This window comes from Acipenser ruthenus, chromosome 13 (genome assembly GCF_902713425.1).
Source record: "Acipenser ruthenus chromosome 13, fAciRut3.2 maternal haplotype, whole genome shotgun sequence".
Taxonomy (NCBI): domain Eukaryota; kingdom Metazoa; phylum Chordata; class Actinopteri; order Acipenseriformes; family Acipenseridae; genus Acipenser; species Acipenser ruthenus.
The window spans coordinates 31,201,786-31,225,837 of NC_081201.1; the positions used below are offsets into that span (position 1 = coordinate 31,201,786).

At 39.7% G+C, this 24,052-nt stretch overlaps 1 protein-coding gene across 3 annotated transcripts in view; it reads right to left on the bottom strand.

Moving 5' to 3' along the window:
* Positions 1 to 13,532: 13,532 nt before the first annotated feature.
* The window catches only part of LOC117418614 (zinc finger matrin-type protein 4-like), a 32,665-nt gene continuing 22,145 nt past the window's right edge, over positions 13,533 to 24,052 (bottom strand). Inside the window, exons 6-8 of one of the 3 annotated variants that reach the window (XM_034031807.3) lie at positions 23,505 to 23,601; positions 15,688 to 15,772; positions 13,533 to 15,097 (exon numbers count right to left, since the gene is read on the bottom strand). In XM_034031807.3, the coding sequence (XP_033887698.1) occupies positions 14,924 to 15,097; positions 15,688 to 15,772; positions 23,505 to 23,601 (356 nt within the window). In that variant the 3' untranslated portion in view covers positions 13,533 to 14,923. Of the gene's footprint in view, positions 15,611 to 15,687; positions 15,773 to 23,504; positions 23,602 to 24,052 lie in introns of all 3 variants that reach the window. The other 2 variants (XM_034031809.3, XM_034031808.3) reach the window with 2 other exon arrangements.

Here is a 24,052-nt window from a genome sequence, read left to right on the forward strand (position 1 = left end):
AAATTCCTAAGCATATGAAAAGACTCGGGGGACAAGTAATGGGAGATACACATACTTAACGGAGAGCCCTGGCTAGCTTGAAGTCCCAAGAAACCCAGGGTGTCATCAGCTCTTAGCATCAGAGAATGAGACAGTTTGCACACTTGCAGACTCAGGAGCTAAGAGAAGCGCCAGTCAAGCAGACATTTTATGTAAAACTTTGAGGGTGACTTTTCCAAAGAAGAGGCTGACATTTCTTAATAGCATGTCTTTTTTTTTTTGGTTGCAAATTTTACCACCCCATTTACCAGGAATGTTCCTTCCAAAATCTCATGTATTTTCAAGGGATTTAGAATCAATGTAATTGTGGAACTATGTGTTGTTGGGATTTAAAATGCATACTAGCCTATAAATAATGTCTTAAAGCTGCAGTTCCCCATTAACTAGTTCAACTTCATGTTCAAAGATGATTCTTCTGTAACTGCGTACATTCTTCCACCTCTTCAGAAACAAAACCTTGCAAAAAATGTTATTTGTTTGTCCCAGTTTTTATATAGATTTCAACTGCATTTTGAAGCAATTAAAATGTTGGAGCTGCAAAAATCCATATGGTTTTCAATTGCACTGCATTATAATTTATTATATACCAAGTGTCTTTAAACTATGTTGTACCTGAACAAAGTGCCCTGTCCCTGTCACCACTACTCTGCAATAGTAAGCTGGTTGCTGGATCTCACATCCAAACCTTGATTGACCCTTTCCAACAGCCAGTGTTCTTGCTTCTTCATCCAGTATGAGTGCAGCTCGCTTCAGGGCGGAAAGTGTGAGATCCTGGCCTACATTGTAACGTCATCTGATTAAAAATGTATTTGAGAATCGAACTGTGCAGCTGCCTTGCTTCTTGAATTTAATAATTCAGTTGCTGAGTTTCCAGTATTGGGTATACAAGCATAGAAATAGCTCTTCCTGCTCCTGTAGGCTATATCCTTTCCACATTCTCAATCCCTGCCTTGTAGAGATTTGTTACTAAAAATATTAAGTTTTTAGCAGTGTCTATTAAAACATTTAAGACTACTTCAAATCTACTGTAAAGACTTCAAGAAGAACACAATTGCAATAATATTTATTAGTTCAACTGTTTTTCCTTCATTGCTACATGCAGGTAATCATCTGTAATCAACTTGGCAGTTAGCATTACAGACTTTAAAAAAAGGTCAGATGTTGATCAAAAGCAAAGTAAAGAATACAATTTAAATGGTCTTGTTTTGCAGATTTCAATAAAGAACCAGAGCTGGTTCAAAAATAAATACGTTACTCTGAAAAGTCGGGTGATTTATTAGTATTCTGTGAGCTCCTGAAAAATAAACGTGGACAAGGAACAAGCCTATGCTTAGCTATTGTTTTGGGATGACTGTTTGAACGATTGCTGGCACCAGGTTATTTTAGTAGCAAAGCTCATGGTAGCCTGGGTTCAGGCCAGAGTAAGTGGATTTGTCTGAGTGCTCAGAATGGCTCTATGAAAACGCTCTGCTGCCTTTCCAGTTCAGACAAGCTGTGCAGCCACGGCCAGCACTCCACACCCAGCTGCTGGCATCAGATCCTTCATGACCCATTTTTATCATTATTGCTAATGCTCAGCAGTTTGGCAATTTTTTTAAAGAATAATTTGCTGTTTAATTGAGCTCGGAAACAGCAATTTTATTCTCCCGGGGGGTGCTGATAGTTTATAGCTATACTGTAGTTAGGCTACGAGTAAGGATATGCTTGATGTAAGTAGGAATTCTACTAATATTAAATTGCTTTGTCAAATGTTTTCTTTTGTTTTTGCATTATTTAACATTGATTTACCATTACTTCCCCTATATTATGGATTTTATGAGTTCATTGTTTTGAGCTCAATAATGACAATATTGCTGAATTCAACAAACTTTCCCTCGCTCCCCCCTCCCTTCTCCAACTCTGCATCATCACTGTCTTGTGGGCTATGAGGTCTAATTGAATTGCCCTCTCTGCTGCTCACTTAAATTAATATGCACTTTAAGACAAGCAAAATGAGGGTACCACTTAAGCTCTGACCCAAGAATGACTGCAGCCATTGGAAAAGAATTAGCGTAAATGGATCGAACTGGAGGGGACTGATTCTATTTGTACTGTCTAATTAGTTTTCACGCTAGAAGCTGTGTCATCCTCTCTGTTACTTCTTATCACAGCTGCCAGGGTGTGAGTTTCTTTTTATAAACTTGTTTCTTACAGTTCCTTCTTACTTCCTTGAAGGCTGGAGAAGTCAATGAATTGTCTGGTATTCTACACATGCAGATAATGCTTTACTCAAACTGTGTAGAGCAGGGAGACTGCATTTTGATGGTCTAGGGCAATGTCTGGGAGTTTGGATTTATCATACCAGAGGAAGCAGATTGTTTTGTAACCCTCACTAGTGCAGAGTAGTCACATGGTCAGCTATCTTTTATAGATTTCAAAGACTTATCAGACTTATCAGACAGGGTGAAAAAGATGAAAAATCTAAACGGTTACATTAGATCATGCATCATTGTCTTTGTGTTACTCAGTCGTGCATAGATGCAATGTCAAGTAGATCCATGATAAATACAAAAACTTCTTATAAAGGACTAACAGATATGTTACAGTTTATTACCCTGGGATATTAGAGGACTGAGCTGGGAATTGAGTTAGTCTATCTGCATAGTCCCTGTTTCTCCAAGTCTCCCTATGCAGAATGGTGACAATGACAACCCTGGGCTGTGCAGTTCAGGGGATCTGAGAGGAGGATTCGTTCTGCCTTATTCTGGTTTATTCACCTGGATCGGTGAACCCACAGCTTATTTCTATTTCTCAAGAGGCCCTAAAGTCTGGTTGAATTTTAAATATTAAAGATCACACCAGCTTTTTGTTCTTTATAATCGCTGTGAAAAAAAAAAAACTATTTAAAAGCCTGATAGTCTTTGAAAATGTTTTTTTTTTTTTTTGCTGGAGCATATGGTGAAGTAACCCCATCGTATTTTGCAGCAGGTCACCATCCGAGATTGTCAACTTGTCTCAAGTGAAAATCAAACCAAACTGGGATGGCTCACCCAACACTCAAGCAGCCAGCAGTGCTTTTAGGTGAGCCACTGGGGGGCTTTTATTTACATGTTTCTTTTAGTTTTTCTAAAAAAGGTTTATAAACTAAATATTATACACTAAAGGTACCCTCCTGTATCTCCTGTACCTCCTGTTCTTATCAGTCTGTCTTCCTGCTCTTTCTGCTTATAAATAATCTTAACTGTGGCATTCCTAAATTATTAAAATGAGCAGGGTTATTGCATTTTTCAAAGGGATATTTTCAAACAGGAGCTTTAAAAATTTGTTGCTGTTGCACCATCTAAAAGACACTTTGTTTGAATGTGCAGCACAAGCTGTAACAGGGGAAATATGTGATTTCATACTCTGATTTCAGAGGCGAAGTACTGAGCTGGTTCACAAATGATCTCTCTCTGCAGAATGTTGGTGGTACAATTAACAAATGCAGGGACCAGGCCTGACTGCACGCCTGTGAACTCAGCCTTGAAAGCCCACATCTCACTCTCTCAATGCCTTTATACCGAATTTGATAAGGGATTGGAAGCCCTGTGCTAAAGTTCCAACAATACCCAGCCTCTGTTCTCTGGGTCAGTGAGACTGTCAAGGGCTTACTGCTACCAGCATACCAAAGGAGTGATTAAGTAAGGCCCTTGGATTAATTACAGGGATTTTGTGTTCGGATCACTTCCGAGATTTGCAGTACTGTGCTATACTGTGTAGTGAGTTACAAATGTTTGGTAAAAGGTTAAAAACACTTTTTTTGTATTTTTAAAAAATCTACTTATTTCTTACCTCCAGGTTGCCCTGAGCAGAAACACAAAATCTCTACTAGATCTGAAGAGAAATCCCCTGATCTGACTATACTTGGGTGAATCCTCATGGGTTCCTCGGTCGTTGAAGTAGCACAGTGGTATTGGTGACATACTATATAATCACATAACAGGATAGCGCTATAACCCAGTTTGAAAGTGGCTAAAAGAGAGTCTGACATAGACTGGTGAAAAAGCACCCACATGTGCAAACTTATTCAAGCGTTAACACAACAAAGGCAGACGCGCCCAACAGTTACCCCTGAATAATATAAAGCACACATTTTAAACAATTAACTGTAAACACATCGAAAAAATATAAAAAAAATGTACCATGTTAAATGTTTTTTTTCCCCCAAAAAAGGTTTCAGATTCCTACATATTAATTTAGAAAAATTAAAATTACACAAACTATTCCTAATACATTCACAAATTCCAGAAAAGAATGAAAAGGGTTTCATAGATGGTAGCTTTCTTTAACTAATTTCACAAGCGATTCAGTGGAGTGCTTCATTTCATTACAATGTTTCAAACTCCTACATGCTCAGGAAATTGGCCCCATTCCATCGTGGATATCTCGTCTGAGGAAACACTGAAAATCTCGGACATGTCCATTTTCAGTTCTAGGATCTCCCTTTACAATTCTAGAGCAGCCACCTAAACTCTCCACTGCTTCCATACAGTAGCCTCTGACTATCTTTGGGTCACTACTTGTTGCATATGCATTAAAGACAGATTTTTTTTCTAGAGAATCCATCAATGCATCCATTTATGCAAATAACAAAAGGTTTTAATGTATCATATGAATCCAAATACCAAATGTAGTTGGGTCCCTTGGCAAAGTAATTGCATTGGTGAAGACGTCTTGCTTTTCTGAGCTTGACACCGCTTGGATCAAGTTCTAACAAAATTAAACAGACTACTTCTTTTTTTACATGCAGACCATTTTGCAATTTGCATACATCCATCTGTATCCATTGAGTTGGCCTGAAGTTTGAAGCTGCGAATGGATAAAATTGATAGCCTCATCAATTTCTGTATCCATTTCTGCGAAATAGTATTCTGGATTTCAAAATACGTTTTCACTTATCACATACCCATGATGGGTGTAGAGTACAGAGACTATGTCTTTATATTTAAGCCAAAGGTGATTGATGGCTCAATAGCCATCAATGCGACTACTAGGTTACTGTCCTGTGCACTTGCTGTTCTGACCATGTGGTGTGACTACAGGAAATACGATCTCGTGAGCACGCAATGGCATCTTGTGAGCACAAGATAATATGTTATTTATTTATTTATTTATTTATTTATTTTACCATGTCCCTTCAGGACTTCCGTATTAAAATAATTAAAAAAAACTAAAAAAAAAACTTAAATTGCATCTCTGAGCCAGAAGAGGATCTGATCTATGAATACCATCCAGAATTACCCAGTCAGCAGTGTCCCAGCAAGCTGCTGCCCTGCTGACATAGACTATAATCATTTTCTGCTCCTGACAAGTTTTATTTCATTTTTCGTGCCTTGTAAACAGGATGGGTTATGATGATTGGCGCACAGACAGGAAAGGGGTGTTGCTTCAACTTTCTGCTCTATTGCTTGCTCAGCATTTTTATGAGTCTTTTGTGAAGTTAGTAAGTGGTCAATAAATCACCAACGGAAGTAAACCAGCAGGATTATTATATCCATAACTTTAAAGGTTTGGCTCTTTTTACCTATAATATATACCAACAAAACAATCAGGGCTATTTAGATTTCTGTAGATTTGTAGATTTTTTTTTTATCTGGTATGAAATAAGACAAGCTTTCTTTTTTCTTGTTCAAGTATATATCTCTCCTGTATTGGGCACAGATATTGGGCTCCAAATGAGATCTTATCACCGGTCTCTGTAAATAGCAGACCACTGCACCGTGTGTTCCCACGGATTCTGACATGAAAACCCACATCTTCCAGCACATCGTCGGACAGCTGGCAAATCTTAAGGTTCTGCAAGACCTATGAGATAAGATACTTAATTTTTCCTTTATTGACTAGCATGCTTTCAGTCAGTAACGTGCCTTGACCCAGAAGACCCAGGGAGTGCAAGTGCAAACACATGACCCAAGAGCAGTGTGGAGTAGTGGTTAGGGCTCTGGACTCTTGACCGGAGGGTTGTGGGTTCAATCCCTAGTGGGGGACATTGCTGCTGTACCCTTGAGCAAGGTACTTTACCTAGATTGCTCCAGTAAAAACCCAACTGTATAAATGGGTAATTGTATGTAAAAATTAATGTGATATCTTGTAAGTCGCCCTGGATAAGGGCGTCTGCTAAGAAATAAATAATAATAATAAATAAGGCATATAAACAGAGTTTTCTTTAACCTAAAGTAGTACCAGATATCATATTTTAAAATTAAAATACATGTGTGCTATAACATGTGTTTCTTTCAAAACTGCACATTGGAGACCTGTGTAGTTAATGGAAGTGCAAAATAGCTATGGTTTAAGGAATTATTTTGTTAGCTACAGTTACTTTAATGTATGCAAGTATGAGCTGTGACAGTGATGCCACTGAATGCTTTACTACTACATAGTAAGAAGTAAGAGTGAGCTTTATGTGTTGGTCTGTGTGTGTGTGTGTGTGTGTGAGTGTGTGTGTGTGTGTGTGTGTGTGTGTTCGTTTTAACGGGAAGTCTGTTTTTCTCCCTGGAGATCACCTCCCTGTGTGAATCAGCGACTGACAGGTTATTTGTTCCTCAATTGTGTTTCCCACCTTCAGACTGCATTACTCCTGATCTGGAGTGGAGGGCCGAGCACAGGAGCAGTGAGAGCAAGGCACTAATAAAAAGCCTGTTGACGGGACTGCTGCTCTGAGAGCTTCTATATAATAAGAACTCTCAGGTCTCCAGTTAATAGTCTTTACTTTTCTCTCTTTAACGCTAAACGGTTCCTGTCAGCACTGGGAAAATGAAATGTTTGCTTGGACGACCTTAAGATGAAGTTTATAGAGTTTAAGAACTCAAAACATTATTCACCCCATACATGCAAGCCTGATAAAGCAAATAGACATTTTAAAGATTAAAGGTTACACACATCAACAAATGCCTAAAATAAGCTGAAGGGAAAGTTTTGACTATAGAACCGTCCAAAAGTACTAGTTCCTAGAGGTTTAAGGAAACTGTAGTGTGGTTCTGTAGTTATGGTTTTACAAGGGGCTTCGATCGATTTTTTCCCTTATTCAAACATCTTCCAATTTAAATTGTGCTGAATCTACAAATGTATTGAGTTGATAGGGATTTCATGCAGCAGCACCGCAAACACACATACACACACACAGGGTTTTATTATAAAAACTGCCTTAAAGGTACATAACATATTGCACCAGCCTTCAGCATTTAAAATATATCCCTCACCCTCAAAAGCGTACAGAAACACACACACACACACAGCACCACTGCTGAAGTCAGCCAATTTACAATCCCCTTTTTTTGAACATATTCAGTTCTGTAAACAGCCCCTTAATGCACTTTTTTCCACATATCACTAAAACTGAGCTGTTAGGGTTCATCTGCCTATCTGAGGGAGAGGAGCCTGGCCCCTGGTGTAGGTTACACTGAAAGTAGAGAGACAGGTGACCCTGTTGATTGACAGCTGTGACATTATGAAAGATATATGATCATAGCATTGTTGACAGCTCTCAGTGACAGCCAGGGGGTTCACTGTCTGGTCAGGGTAGCGGATGAATATAGATATTATCTATCTTTCTAAAATATGCAGCTCCAACCTTCGTGTCGGCGCTGTGAGGAGTGGAAGCACAACTCCAGGGAGACTGGCTGCACTGCTCATCACAAACTCAACTACCATTTTTATGATTTTCATTCCATTTTCCTTTCTAGCACTTAGGTAACAGCAAAATGAAGTTGAGAATGGGGTGCCGGGCTGAGACGGTGTACACAGTACACCATTGGAGCCCTGCAGCAATTTCCGTATCTAAATGTGTTCCTTCTTTTGCTCTGCAAAGCCGAGCATTTCACATTGCCTTTTCAAGGACATGTGACGTTTTGATATCAAACAGTGGAGGTATTTGTAGGTTTCAATGCATGGTAACTATTTTGTTTCTTAAATAAAGACTCTGACAACAACAATACATGGCGTCACCAGCAGAATAGACCATAAAGAGCTGATCAAATTAATTGCAGTATAACCAACACACACATCCCTATCAAAGCTGATGAAAATGCTTTGGCACAGTCGTTTCACAGCTCTGTAATTTCATGTCTTGAAGCTGTTGCTATTATTATTATTATTATTCATTTCTTAGCAGACGCCCTTATCCAGGGCGACTTACAATTGTTACAAGATATCACATTATACATTATTTCACATTATACAGATATCACATTATTTTTACATACAATTACCCATTTATACAGCTGGGTTTTTACTGGAGCAATCTAGGTAAAGTACCTTGCTCAAGGGTACAACAGCAGTGTCCCCCACTGGGGATTGAACCCACAACCCTCCGGTCAAGAGTCCAGAGCCCTAACCACTACTCCACACTGCTGCTAGTTTATAGGACATGGAGAGCAGCACATTCTGAAACCAAACAGTGAGTCAATAAATGTATACTGTATAAGCAAAACCAATACTATGAAAATGAAACTCCAGCTGACTTGTTATACAAATGATCAAGCTTTGGACAATCTGACAGTGTGGGCAGGGAGGCATGTGCAGCCAATTCTAGTCTCCCTTTCAGTTCATTGCAGCAGTTACAATATTTCTCCACCGGGTGACGTTGAGTGCTCAGTTAAAATATAATTAGTGCATATCCCTAGTGGGAAGAAGAATAAAAAGACTGAGATGTTTGTTTGAGAAAGCAGTAAGTGTTGGAAAAAAAAAAACAGCAGCTGCTATAGCTGCTGAGCACTAGAACTGCAAGGGGCTGATTATACAGGTAGGGAGTCTGTCTGGGGTGAGTGCCATGATTTCAGACAAGTCAATTAAACAATAAACAGGGCTTAAGGGTTCATTAATCAAACAAGCTATTTATAACACCCTTCAAAGCTGCAGTGTATTACAGTTATGGTAAATACCATGCCTTGTTGCTTTCTACAGTTTTCCCATCCATTTCCCTTTTTTTTGCTCTTTGTTAGGTTAGCTTCCTGTCTTATAGACACAACCCGAGACACAAACACAGTGTGTAGCGAGTGAGGAATTGACTGCTTGAAAGCAACTGACAGCGTTAATTCAGTGGGACCCTGCACAGTACGACGAAAAGGGAGATGTGTTACTGAATTAGCTGATTTATTTCAAATATTAAACAGGGAAAGTGTCTGCTGCGAGGAAACCTGTATCAGGTAATACTCAACAGAAAAGAGCTTCTGATTAATCAGTCCCTTCAGCTTGGATGTTTCAGCACAGTGATTTAACAGAAACAATAGAAATGCAGCAGCAGCTCTTCTTCTGTTCCTATCTCGTTATACATGTCGCCTAAATTATGCCCCTGAAGATTTTTAACAAAGAGAATCAAGGGAGTTTTACATAGACTGAAATAATGTTCATTATATTTTTGCGCACCATTAAAATCATTCAAGCACAAAAAAAGACCAAACAGCTTGTTCTAGTAAACAAAATCTCCTCTGGGGTATAAAGTAGTTAATTGTTATTTGCATTATTTGTCTGGGAATGCATAAAATCATCTCTCTTTCAGGTTAAAGATTCTGAGAGGCGCTGCTGAGGAGGAACAGTGTGATGGTGGGGTGCAAAGAAACAGACAGGTTTTGGGCTCTCACTATAGTTTTTGTATTTAAAGCTATATACTTTCCCCCATATCCTACTCATTTTTTAACCCGAATCTACTGTAAATATATACAGGACATGCCTATTATACTTTATATACTGGTAATGTACATAGTACAATTTTCCTGTAAACTACTGAACTTGATGATCACTAGATTTGTCACCATTCGCACACACAGTACATTATTGAGAGTATCAAAATCTGGGTGTATATGGCGGCATCTGTCAAACTACTATATATTTAACAAAGATCTGAGAAATTCTGCAGACATCCTCCTGTAAAAATTGGGACATCAATACATCTTGGAGAGGAGGTATTGCATCTGAACAGATCTATCCTGTAATAATATATCTTAACTTGAGAGATATATAACACACAAATTGCCACTAAAGGGCCAAAGGACTAGAGGTACACCTCTGAACCGCGCTTTGACAAATGCCTCAGCCACAGCGGTTTAAGCCGTTTTCCTCCCATAGGAGAGATTACATAATTGAGACAGTTTCTCTTGGCAGAGCCCAGGACTGCACACTTTTGGAAATGGGCCTGATGGCGGTATTACACTGTAATGCAGTGGATTGGGATTATAATAACACTGTCACAGTAATTCATGGTGTCTTGGCCTGCAATGTGCATGGGAAAATGAATCACCTGCACATATAATAAATTATGAAAAGGACAATGCAGTGCTGACTCCTTGGTGGTGGTGGGAGGGGGGCCTGTTCTCCCTTTTTAATCAATCCCCTCACATCGAGTAAACATAAAGTTCAGAGTGAAAAGTACTAGACCCACAGTGCTTCCCAGTCCCCCATCTCTAACCGCTGGGCCACACTGTCAGTCATCCAGCATATAAGGCCACACTGCCTCCCAATCCCTAAGCTCCGACCACAAGGTCACACTGTCTATAATTGATACAAAAATTAGCACACATTATTTTTGTCACATAAGTACACAATCTTTATCTTGCAATATAATTTATCTTGTACAAATCGGAAGGTATCATGTGATCTTTTCAGTGTCAATGAAGAATGCAAAATGTGTAGAGGACCTCCAGGGGAAGTTGGAGTGTGGCTGTGAGCATATCCTCACAGAGCAATTCAACATGATACTGTCACAAGGAGAGAGCCAGATTGCAAGCTACCCAACATTACAATAAATACTGTATGACATTGTGGTTTCCAGGTCAAGATGCTGAGGAATGGAGAATGCTGCTTCAGTTCACAGGCTAACTCTAGTTATCAGCATAATTACAGCTTTCCAACCGAAAAGGAGGTCACACAGGGGTGATGCTTGCATACTGAAGCCAGTTCGAGCTTTTACTCCTTAAAGATCTGCAACAAGAAAGAGTTACTGTTTTCTAGGAGTCCCATGATTCTTATTAAACTCCCATTCCTCCTGCTTGTGTAGACTGTGTGCAATATTACTTTAGATTCCATCAACGCATTATTGATATGTACAAATAAATACTTCTCTACATTAGCTCTGTTCAATGCTGTTTCCAGCAGGGTAATGGTTTTCTGATATAACTTGAAGAACTACAGTCTGTCTGTTTTAACCCTGTTGGTAAAATATAAAAAGGTAGTCTGTCAGACTTTAGCATGAAACTCACACAGAAGTTCACAAGCAGTGTCCTCTAACAGTATCTAATGTGTGTTGTCATTTCAAAAAGGTTTTATACCTATGTAATGTATTGTCACTGGCTACTCTGATGCATACACACGTCTGCAGGAAAAGAAAAAAAAACAGATCCCGTCCACCAGAAGATGCACTCAGCTGTGTTTTGTTTACAAGGAATCGTTTTATAGTTTCCTTTAGCAGTTTTTGTATTTGTGTTTATTTTACGCTACCATGTACTGTGGCTTTTTGTGTGCTGCAAAATAAATCTTGAGCACCTGGGTGATGTTACAACTGCAGCCTTCTGTGTGCTCCCCTGCCTGTCAGTGGATAACCCACACACCCAATCACAACCTGCTCTTTATGTATTATAGAGTTCCCTGACCTAGATGGAAATCTGGGTTGAGAGTAAAGTGAGAAAAAACAACTATAAATATGAGCAAAAACAAAGAATTCCCACAGGGATAATGTAAGGAGAATCTTAGTGAATGGTTTGCAAACATTGGGAAAATAATCTGTGTCATTGATATGGCCAGAGGTTAAAAGACGTGTGGTCTGTACCAAACAAAATAATACATTTTCACTGAACAACACCAGTAATAGAACTTGACTAAAAGAGTCATAGAAAACAGCTGTGTACCATCTGTGAAGATGTTATGTCAAAGTGTGTGGTATGCATCAATGATAAGGCCAGGGGTAAAACAATGAACTCTATATATGAATTGCCCAATGGCTCCTTACTTCTAGTTTGTCTGAGCGTGTGATTTCTAAGAGGAACCTGGTTTCACCAGCACCTTTGTACAGCACTTGCATTAAAATAACCTCTGTCATCCACTGCAGCTAAAGTGAAATCAACTTTACATGATTTCTGCCCAAACAAAATAGGCAAAATGTAATTCAGACTAACAATAAAAATGAATCCATTGCAAACCTTGTATTAATCAACAAAATGAAAGGTAATGTCCCTGGTTTACACAATCTGCCATGGAATTAAAATGGAATGTACAGATCAATACAGAGCCACGTAGAGCAGTTTGGGAGGGACATTTTTACAGCAGGCACATAATGTCTAGACACAATAAACTATCAGCAATGCACTGGGACGTCTTTACGTGTAAAATATATCAACTTGATTATTACACAATAACATTTCACAGTCTAACTAGAAAATAATACCACGTCATTAAGCGGTCCTTTGGTTTATAACAATAAATCTCAGATGCCTCTCCTGACCTTAAGTTCTCTTGGCAGGAAGAAAGACTCCATCTCTTATTAGGGCTGATCTGGTTACCCTGGAAACTAAGATGCAATATAAAAATGCATTCCAGCAAGTGTTTCTGTTTCCTGGACAAATGACTACAATTATGATTTATGATTTAAGCCAAAACTCATGTGGATTAACTACTTTGCTGTCCAGTAGATAAGGCCCTATGAAGACTGGTGAAATGGTTGTATTGGAGTCATAAACCTGTTAAGATAAGATGTCCACAACTGTCCCATAATCTAGTCAAGATAGTATGCAGGCAGTGCTTAGCAAAGTACCTTTTATTGAGCCTTGTTTGGACAATACCTTTTATTGAGCCTTGTTTGGACAATCATGCCTTTGTGAAACAGTCTTGTAACTGGTGACAATGTGAAGCTCCCAGTCTTTATCGCTCTTGATTTGTCATGCTTTTCTGATCTAGTGCAAGGTTGAATGTTTCCAGAGCATCACGACTTTATTTCAACAACTAGTCTTTAATTTAATCTCTGTGTTTTCTGTGATGAGGCGAGGGTGAGCTGGCAGCTCAGTTTTCAGTGCATTGTTTTATCTCATTACCCGTCCTATCATGATACTTATCAGAGGTGTGTAGAGTGATATAGTTTATATAGTGTATAGTTACACCTCTATCCTGCAGCGTGGTGAGACTTCCACATATACGCACTGAAGTAAAGCTATAAAGTCAAAGTGTCCCACTCAAATACACACAGTCAACTTGATTAAAACATTTAGTTGCTTCTTGAAAAAAGCCCCTAACAGCACAAGACACTTGGCGTAGACAGAAGAAGCAAGCCACGTCACCATGGAGATGTAAATTAACGACACTGGTCCAGTTTATCCTTAAACAGAAGAATCTCTGTGACTGCATTGTAGTTTCATACTGTAGAAGTAAATATGGAGCTAGTTCAATGTTACCATAAACAGCAAAGCACCCACACACTCCATGCTAGGATGCAAGGAGATTAAGTAAGATCAGGACTTCATCAATGCAGGATTGAACGGAGAGTCATTAACTGCCCTGAAACGTACATTTATTAAAGACAAATATATTTTACAGAAAAAAGCAGATTCCAGCTGCTCACATTATTGTTTCAATGTGGGATAAACACACTAATAAGCATTGTCTCGCCCTGTAAACACCCTCGCTGCTGACGCCCGCCCACAGAGTGTCTGCTGCTTGCAAGGTCACATCTCTCTGTAGATAGGTAGAGAATCACTGGCTCCTCTTCACACTGAATAATCCAGTACCCAGCATTACAGAAAGAGAAATGTTTGGGAGACAGCCTGTTTCATCACATACACAGCCAGCTCCTAATCAGGGAAATCAGTCCAAAGCTAGCTAAACCTGCACAGTATGACTATTTTCAAAATCTCAAAGGCCTGATTGTTTACCTGTCTTTGTGAATATTTCTGTGGAATTTTCATGGAGTTTTCTTTTTTAAAATTAGGACAGTGTATCTCTGAAAACAGTATTGCATGCAAAGATCGATTTACATATGATGTACGTACTAAATTAGCAAATAAACAAATACACAAATGAATAAATAAATAAATACATAAATAAATAAATAGACAGACTAACAGTGGTGGCATCCTTTTACAGAAAGAAATACCTTTCTCTACCCTGCGCCCAGAAGAATCTGAGCTCATTAATTTGATCTTTTGGGGCAGGGGATTACAAATGATCTTCATCTAGCGGAATATATAGAATGTGCCAAAGTTGTCTTCAACCCAGACCTTTGCAGACATTATAAATCTGAAAAACTTTCAAACTTTCTCAAACTTTCAGTACCAAACAGCCTGTTTTTCAGCTGTTTAAAACACCCACTCATTGCAGGAGTCCCAGGACACACACACACACACACACACACACACACACACACACACACACACACACACACACACACACACACACACACACACACACACACACACACAGAGAGATAGATAGATAGATAGATAGATAGATAGATAGATAGATAGATAGATAGATAGATAAAGAAAGATCTGAGAATAAATACACTGCAATGCACTTTGGCAAATGAATGCCCTAGAATACATTCCTTAATCTCCTACTAAAACTGAACAGGGCCAGATACACATATTTTGAAATGACCTAGATTACATTATTGAACTGAAGTCATACTCTTTATAACGCTGAACTAGGTCAGACTTTATGAATGCAGTTAATATTCAGTAGCCTTGTCTGTTTCGATGACTTTTTGATTGCAGTCCTGTGCAAAAACCCCAGACCGTTGATGCTGTAATGATTTTTTTGTTGTTGACAAATCTCAGTTTCTAACAACCAACAAAATCAAAAATTTCATATCAGAGCAAAAGTCAGACAGGGTAAGGCTTGGTACAGTCTGTGACAGCGTAGTAGTATGTACCATCACACACCAAGCTCAGCCAGGACTTTCAGTGGAAATGGCTGACCACAAGTGGCGCTGGCTGTTCTTCCAAGAGCACAGGAATCCTTCTTCCCCGAGCGTTTCCAAATAGAGATGCTGTCTTCTCCCCTCCGAGATGCCTGGTTCCACAGATGTGGGGCTGCAGGACCTCACTGCTGCTGCTTCAAGCTGCAGTAATAATGAGAAAATGTTGGTCAGTTAGTCAGCTACTGGTCTCACTGCCCACATTATACAATTAAAAAAAATGAGTTCACTTGAGAAGGCCGCAGCTTCACCCCCCAAGCTGATACAGATTACTCATTTAAACTTCTGTGACTGTGCAATAGATTAGTACAGACGGCAATTGAATTATGACTGCATGTCGTCAGGTGCAAGTGCTGTGGGGAACAAAGTGAATTTCCAGACAGTATTTCAATAACAAAACGTCTGTATTTAATAAACTATTTCACAAATAATAATCTAATACCAATGATGGTATTAGGGAAATAAATACGACGGGTTGCAGTCCCAAACAAAAACAAAACACTCCAGTAACCACAATCTTCCGTGCACGAAACTGTGCGCTGTGATGGGGAAGTGGCTTGAGTGCTTGTGCTGGTTGCTGTGCTGTGCAGTGAAACGGTGAGTCGGGGTTAGCACTTTCACCGTGGCTGCAGCTCCATTCTCCTCCATGGTACTCGTCTGCAGACACAAAACAAAACAACAAAATACAGGCTCCGGCTGGTTTATTAGTTTTCAGCGTAAGGGGCTGTACTCACGCAACTGTATCCCCTTTGTACCACCAAACTCCTCCCTGCAATCAGCCCGGTCGCATGGTTTACCCAATCGCTGCCTGACCTGTATCTGATCACAATGGAGTTGTTTAGAGAACTTGCAGTGACGCACTTTCCCCAAGATGGTTTAACCACTGGACCAGGAGGCTATGTGGTCCAGTGGTTAAAGAAAGGGGCTTGTAACCAGCAGGTTCCCGGTTCAAATCCCACCTCAGCCACTGACTCATTGTGTGACCTTGAGCAAGTCACTTAACCTCCTTGTGCTCCGTCTTTCGGGTGAGATGTAATTATAAGTGACTCTGCAGCTGATGCATAGTTCACACACCCTAGTCTCTGTAAGTCGCCTTGGATAAAGGCGTCTGCTAAATAAACAAATAAAAATAATAATAAAAGATGGCCGGTTTCTGCCCACCATTGAGTCGACCCATCTATGGGGAAGTGTACTACCAACCTTACCTGGTGCCCTTTCCCATCGGGAGGGAGATTTACAGCATTGATTCTTTCTCTCTTTATCACACTGCATTACAGTACTAAAGGTACATTAAACAGACTACAGTATAGTCATTTTTATCTCTCTGTAACATGCACAGTACAGCAGAGAAATACATAAACACATTGATATTCAATTCAAACAGTGAAGAGAACTGATGAGATTCAGCAGACCAATGACAGAAGAATTTGGAGATACAAACTGGATATTTTTTTTTTGTACCTTGATGTTCAATATAGTTTAATGGCAGTGGTTAGTAGCTCTCCTGAGGTAGGTTAGCTGTGTGCGCAGTTCCCCCAAATCCCTGGTCTGTCCTGCGTGATCCTCCACCTCAATCTGTGGCTTGCGAGTTTGGGGATGGGGGCGGTCAATGGACCCTGACAAGAAAACTAATGACTGCCCAGTAGTTTTAGAGGATTTATGATTTTATTGACAACCTGGGCGACTGACACAAATCCCAATTATAGGTTCCTCAGAGATAGGCTCGCAAGTCAGGGTGTCCAGACAGGGTTGTGGGAAGTACACATAGAAATGCCTCACAGTTTGTAATTGCTTTTATCAGAATGTTGAGGAGAGCACTTCGTTCTTATCCCTGCCTAAGACCAAGCGATCTATTTTTAGTTCTATCCACACTGTTAACACACTTAATATTGACCATGCCACCTTGTACCTTAATAGGGACTCCCACACTCTCTTTCCACCATCAAAATATTTTTGCAGCATCGAAGCAAAGCAAGAACAACAGAGCTGGGCCCACAGGCCTGTCTTCAGAACTACAATACTTCCTGACACTGTGCTGCATCTTTACTGCTTTGATGAAAAACCACCTGGAAATTCAGATATCCATGGTTTTGGCTACTATCTCAGGAATTACCACCAAGGACAATGACAAATACAAAAGGCACTATTCTTTCCAGATGGGAATCAGGTGTATTGGTGTGCTTTAGTGCCCTCTATTTGTGTGAGTAAACACGAGGGCCCTCCCTCAGCTCAACCTTGGAGAGCTGGCCAGCTCAATGGCCTCTCTTCATTTGTGGAAATTGCCTGGCACAACCCCCAGAATCTGAGAAATAAAATAAAATTCATGGGCTGTCTACCTGCTTGCTGAGTCTGGACTGGGCTGATAGGTAATAATGTCTGTCCTTGTCTCCAGTCAGTACAGTGGAAATGTTGATTTTTATAGACTAGTTGTGGAAGGCACCTTGTCCTGCCAGCCTCTTCCCAACAACCACCAGTTCTGATTGGCACTCATTGTCATCTAGAAATGATAATTAGCATATTCTAAGTGTGATTTTTTCAGAATATAGCAGTAATGTTCAGTGCCACATTCAGTGCAAGATGTATTTAATCTTCAGTCCCTTCAAACCAGCAGGCAACATCCCTATCAGAGAAGATACCTCTCACCTCATATATAAGCAATCTGTCACAACCAGTATCCACAGAGTAGACACTGCAATAAACATTACCAAAGGTGGGTGACCACGGCATAATTAGGAGCCCCAGTCTGCTGCAGTACAAACCCAACAGACTGATGATGCAACCTTTAATTACTGATCTTGAATACAATAATAATTAACTAGGCACAAACACTGTTGCTTCAATTAGGGCACCTCTCTAAGGAAAAGATAAAACTTTCCTATAAAAAGGTTCTAGAATTCATTAAAGAATTAATTAATTAAATATTATTCACTTATTATGTGGGACTCCCCTGACACCAACTGCCACAGTCAAATGCATTGTCTTATTTATTTAAAGTCATATTTGACTAAGTATTGAGGAGTTTACTTCTCATTTACAATCAGCAGGTGCAAGAGTCTCACTCATTCATACAATAAGCAACAACAAATGCAATCCCACACGGTAATGAATCCAGACAAACAAACAAACAAACCAAAAATCCTCACCCCAGGGATAGCACCTAAGGGAATGTCATATCAGACAGAAAGTAAAATAGATATGGATATTCAGAAAAGCTATTTCATTTGTATGTCCAGAGTTTAAAACAGTGTGGTAGTGAAATAGTTAATTATGAATGGACACCACCTGTAATGGAATTTTATTGTGAGAAATGTCTCTGGATTGAACGTGCATCTCTAGTGCTAAGCTGACTACATATACATGGACATTCTACAGAAATGGGACAAACTGAGTCCCCACCTCAAAGTAGTGTATTCACGGAATGACATCATTCGCACTGCCTCGAGCTGCGTCTTTTTTTAAAAAGTGGTACAGCCCTTTCTTTGTAGTACATATTCCCTTGTAAGATGGCATTGTGATTGAAATCTTTACCTATTAATAATAATTAATATATATATATATATATATATATATATATATATATATATATATTTGTCCCCTTTCTGTAGAATGACCCATACTTTCAGATCCAGTAGTGGATTCCTTGTATTAAATCAGCTGTCTATGATCTTTATATCAAATTCCTCCCTTACTGATGAACAAATGCAAAAATGTTCAACATTCTAAAGGATGATTATGTTTTTAGTATGCGCTGTAACAGAAGGCTGCTCCTGCTGTGAGCACTGAACTGCACCTCACAGAAGGTTCTGGGGAAGCTCTCTGTCTGCCCTGCTTGGAGAGGGATCTGGTCACCCAGACAACCGCACTAATATCTTCATTTCAGGTGAAAGACTGAGGATTAGTTGAAGGTTATGTCCCTCTGTTACATGTCACATTTGTCAAAGTAGCATTGGTTGCATGATGTCAGTTAATAAAGGAAAAGACTTGTCAAGGAGCAGACACTTAACAAGACATCCTAGATCCATTATTTTAAATATTAAAGAAAAAAAAACTGTGTGGCTCATAGACTTCACCTATAAACAGTCAGCTCAAACTAAGCTGAATAACAGGCTGACATGAAATGTCTTTTAATTGACTACTGGTCATCATCATTCATCAGCCAGTACAATAGTACTGTATTCATTATTATTGTTATTATTATACTGCGCATGGTATTTAAGCACCAATATTCATTTTAGCAAAGGTTCATTTATGCTTTAATTTCATTCAGTTTAGGGGCAAGTTTAAAATCATGTTCTGTTGTTCATGTTTATGAACTTCTTCTATCACAACAACTTCCACAATAACTAAGGTTTTAAGGGAATTTGTACAGCGTCCGGTCAGAATCAGTGACCGGACAGCAAAAGTCTGGTTCTTGCAGATGTTGCTTACTCACTGTTCATTGCCATCGGGGTCTTTCAGTTCTACCTTATATCTTAACTTTTCAATACAGACTCAAAGGGCTTCTCTTCATTAATAATTTGGTGGCTCAGACAGACCTGTGGTGGTTCCTCAACAGCAACTGAGGCAGGGAAAGGGCAAGGTGCTGGTCACCCCTCCCCCTTATTCCAGACACCCCTGGTGATCGATAAAGGTGCTAGCAGATATAAACACTGCCTCTGGAGTACTTATTTAATCGATAGCCACTCTTCCTTAGCTCTTACTGTGTAATTATTCTCATTCATTGACCTAGTAGCAGAAGTGTCACTGGATTTCCACATTCAGCCTTCCAGGGCTGGCATCTTGCACCTTGTGCGTTAATGTACCCTGCTCTCTACAAGTAAGAATATCCACTGCTATACAGTACAGTACAATTTCAACTCTTTTTCACTCACTAGCACTAAAACTCTCCAGTCCTGTATCCCTACACCCTGGTAATAATGTTTAACTCATTCGAAAAATAGGTCAAAGCTGTGAGTCTGAGGTCAACTGGCTGAGAACTCTCAATTTTCATTCCTGAAATGTATGTCCTTAATCATGCTGTGCCACACGCTATCTCTGCATCCCAGGCAAGAGAAAATTACATCAGCTGTGGGAGAGGAGCACTGTTATCTCCTGTAGTGTAATGTTATGTACTCTGTATAAATAATAAAAACACATAAAATATGAAATGGGAGACAGTCTAGTCTAGTGTTTGAAGATGACGGACTTGGGGGTTTTGTGGCCTACAGCTGGACTTGGCCCAGTGGTTACAGCTGAAGGACTGGGAGGCTGTTTTTCCCATAGAACAGAGCTCTGAGGGGAAGATAAAACAGTTGTTGCAGGGCACTGCTAATGTATTCTCAGTGAGACCCTTAGTGATTAGTTAGTTAGCTCAGGCTAGTTTGGAATGCGTTCCTTCCTTTTCTGTTGACAAAGTTGGCGCTCCTGCTGCATATTCTAAAGGCCAATGCACATGATTAGCTGTGAGGCACAATGCGAAGACAGAGCTATAAATAAACAGGGCCCTGACTCCACAGGTTCCCTTCTTCTTGCTATTACAACTAATAACCTGCCTAGGAAGCTGAGCTGCTCTGTCTAGTCACAGCCTTCTCTCCACAGCGACATGTTGACTTTGTATTCAAATTGATGGACAGGCTCAGGGACAGGGCACTCTCCAAATCTGCTGCAAACCTTCAGTATATCTCTCTTTGACTGTTTTAAAAGATGAAGCCATGGCGACGAGGCAAGAGATCTGATGATATAGTGTTTATTATTAAGGTGCAGAGAAAATACAAAAAACACCTGCTTGATAACTGACTATAGTAATAATAAAGCATCCAATACTGAGGTTACTAATTTACTTTGCAGATGATATTTGCTGATGTTATTTGTATTTGTATTTGTATGAAAAGTAAAATTGTTTTTGTGTATAAAGACATTTTAAAATGTGTTTTTTACTGATGTTCTACAACATTTGTGTGTGCAGCCACGAATTTGCTTGTGTCTCAGATCAACCGAGCAAGATGTGGGGTCTCATTTGAGCTATTCTAAGACTATAGTTTTTGTAAAAAGTGCTTAGCACTTACCATCACTGGTCTTATAACGATTTCTCATTAACAGGGAAGTTTGTACTAATTACAATTGACAGTTGTGACTCATGAGCCAGATCCTCCCTTCCCCCAAAGCTTGTTAATCAGTCGCTTGTTTGTGAAGCATAATTAGAGTGGCAATGCAACAATGAATTACTTGTAGTCAACTCACACAGAAGCCTCGCTTCCAGGCCATTAGGAAATTAACTTGACCCAAAATAGAAAGGGCAGCGAATTACACAGCAGCTGCATTCACTGGCAAAGTCTCCACACGGGGTATCACTGAAGGTTATTCACAGCAGGAGAATTTTCACTCCTTCCCCTTATACCCCCTCCCTCCTCCCTCATTTCTCTCGCTCTGTTTTTATACTAATAAGCGGTATAGGGGCTAAAAAGCAAATTCCGCTTAAATTCTGTTCAAATTTACTGAAGTCTTATGCTGTTTTCTTTTACTGGGCGCACCCTAGTACCTGTATTAGTGTTCAGTATATTTTTACATTGAGGCATCTTCTGCCTGTCATAGCCAAAGATTATGATCTTCCCTTTTCTAACTTTCAAGATGCTCCAAAAACATGTATTTGTGTCCTTTAAGGCAGTTGCAGGTAATGTGAATTAGAAAGTACAGGTTATTTTTGTACTGCACTGACGAAGGTCAGTGGCCGCAATGTGTCTGCATGAGCATGAATTCTCTTGTTCTACAGTTTCTATAAAAAGGATTTTTAATAAAGATACAAGCTTGAAAACTGATATTTGGTGAGTGCTTGGCATTTGATTATTTAATTTTGAACATTTATTTGAGCCTTTAGTACCCTGTGAACACAGAACATTGCTGCACATGCTTTTTTCAGTGGGCTCCTATTTCTTTATTTAAAATACTCAAAAAGATGTTCAGGGTCCTTAAAATGCAGGTACCTCATTACAATCCCAGTTGAGAAAAAAAAAAAAAAAACATGATACAAACCATGCATGCCAAAAAAATCCAGAAATGTACATAACTCAGCAGTGTGGAGTAGTGGTTAGGGCTCTGGACTCTTGACCGGAGGGTTGTGGGTTCAATCCCCAGTGGGGACACTGCTGCTGTACCCTTGAGCAAGGTACTTTACTTAGATTGCTCCAGTAAAAACCCAACTGTATAAATGGGTAATTGTATGTAAAAATAATGTGATATCTGTATAATGTGAAACAATGTATAATGTGATATCTTGTAACAATTGTAAGTCGCCCTGGATAAGGGCGTCTGCTAAGAAATAAATAATAATAATAATAATAATAACTCTTCAAACTGTTACCTGATAGATACTGTCTTTGCATGATGCATAATCTATTGTGGAAGAACACTTTGGGTCACAAAGAGCTCTGTGACAGTGTGGCATTTTACAGAACAGCTGAGTTTTCAAAGGTGTGAAGGAAAAGTAACTAACCATAAGACGCTGTCATGTGAGTAGATATGCATGGCAAGACCTTTAACCTTTTGTTTTAGATTGACCAAATACCTGTCTGCTGGAGGACAATAAATGCCAAGCCCATGTTACTATGGGTGAATGGCACAAGAGGAAACAAGGAGGGCAAACACTCTGCTGACAAACAAGTGCCAAGGTCACGCCCTCATGTTGCATAACGACAAGTGGAGTCCTTGTGATGAGCAGTTTCCATGGAAACTGCAGCTGCTGATAATTACTGTCAAATAAAAACGTGTTTGATTCAGGTCTCCAAGAGACAGCAGCCCTACAGGAAGGAATGCTCACCATTGCACAGCAACTGGGATCTCAGACCCACCACAAACATGAATATACAGTACAGGGGCCGGCCAAAAAAACACTCGCCACATCTGCATAAAATGTGTGTGTATAAAGACTGTCCCTCACATGACTTATTAATTTGTTGTACAAATGGAATCCTTAACGATTAAAGGAGATCATTAAAGAATAGTGAAGAATCATATTGAATCAGTGCCACTCTGGATGTCCACGGTGGACATGCACCCTGGTCACAGTGCTAGGGCAGGTCATTTTTCACTTACCCTTTGTATATGAAATCCCTTACAGAAAAGGTACATGAATGATATATGAATGGGATCATGTTATTATACCAACATATTAACCTGAAGAAACTTCAGCAGACCACAATATAACGCCATCAAAGGCAACAATTTATACTATCGTGATATCAGAATGCCAATGGCTCATGTCATTGTAGTGGCTCTTGTGCACCATCACTGCTTTTCCATTGAAGATCATTTGGTGAGGGAAAAGATTATTATGTGTTTTACATTCTTGAGAGGCTGTAAACTTTAAATAGATATTCACCAATTTGTGGCCACACTGTAATCCCTAAACAGATCATGCTATTGGCATGTTAATCCTTAAAGATAAATTGGTCTCTAGATGGGTTATGTTGGTCTGTATGAGGATGGACTGTTTTTTTTTAATAATAACTGGGCACATTCTATAAACCAGCCAATTTTTGTCTAAACATTGGGAGTGGTTTTCTGAGGAATTCCTTACTTGTTCTGGTGTTTGGATCCCTGAAGGTGTGCGTGGTACTGTTCGATGGAGTTCAGGATCATGTTGCACATGGCACACGAGTATCTGCTTCTCAGCGCTGTGAACAACATAGAAACAGAGTGTGAGAGGAGGGGGGTGGAGAGCAGCACTGCAGCAGCAGCATGGCGACCCTTCACTGGGCAGTCTCAAGGGCAAATCAGTCCAAGGTAATGCGGCTTGCCTTCTCTACTACGGGGCAATCACAGGTTAAAAGCATTTTTATGGGAGACAAAACAAATCTTGTGATAGAATACAAAGCACCTCAAAAGTAACCTCGCAAATCTAATTAAGGAACACTGATCCTGTGCCAAACCCTTAGAGATGAACAAAAGGCACAACGCTACACGCCATGCCTGAACACCAAGACAGTCACATGTGGAAGACCTAATGAAACAAAACAAAAAGCCACCTAAGGGTATACATTGCTCCATTATAGACTCAAAAGCATTATCTCACTATTAAGAATGTTTGATACAGATATCTGGTGAAGCTGTGCTGCCTCTGTGGGG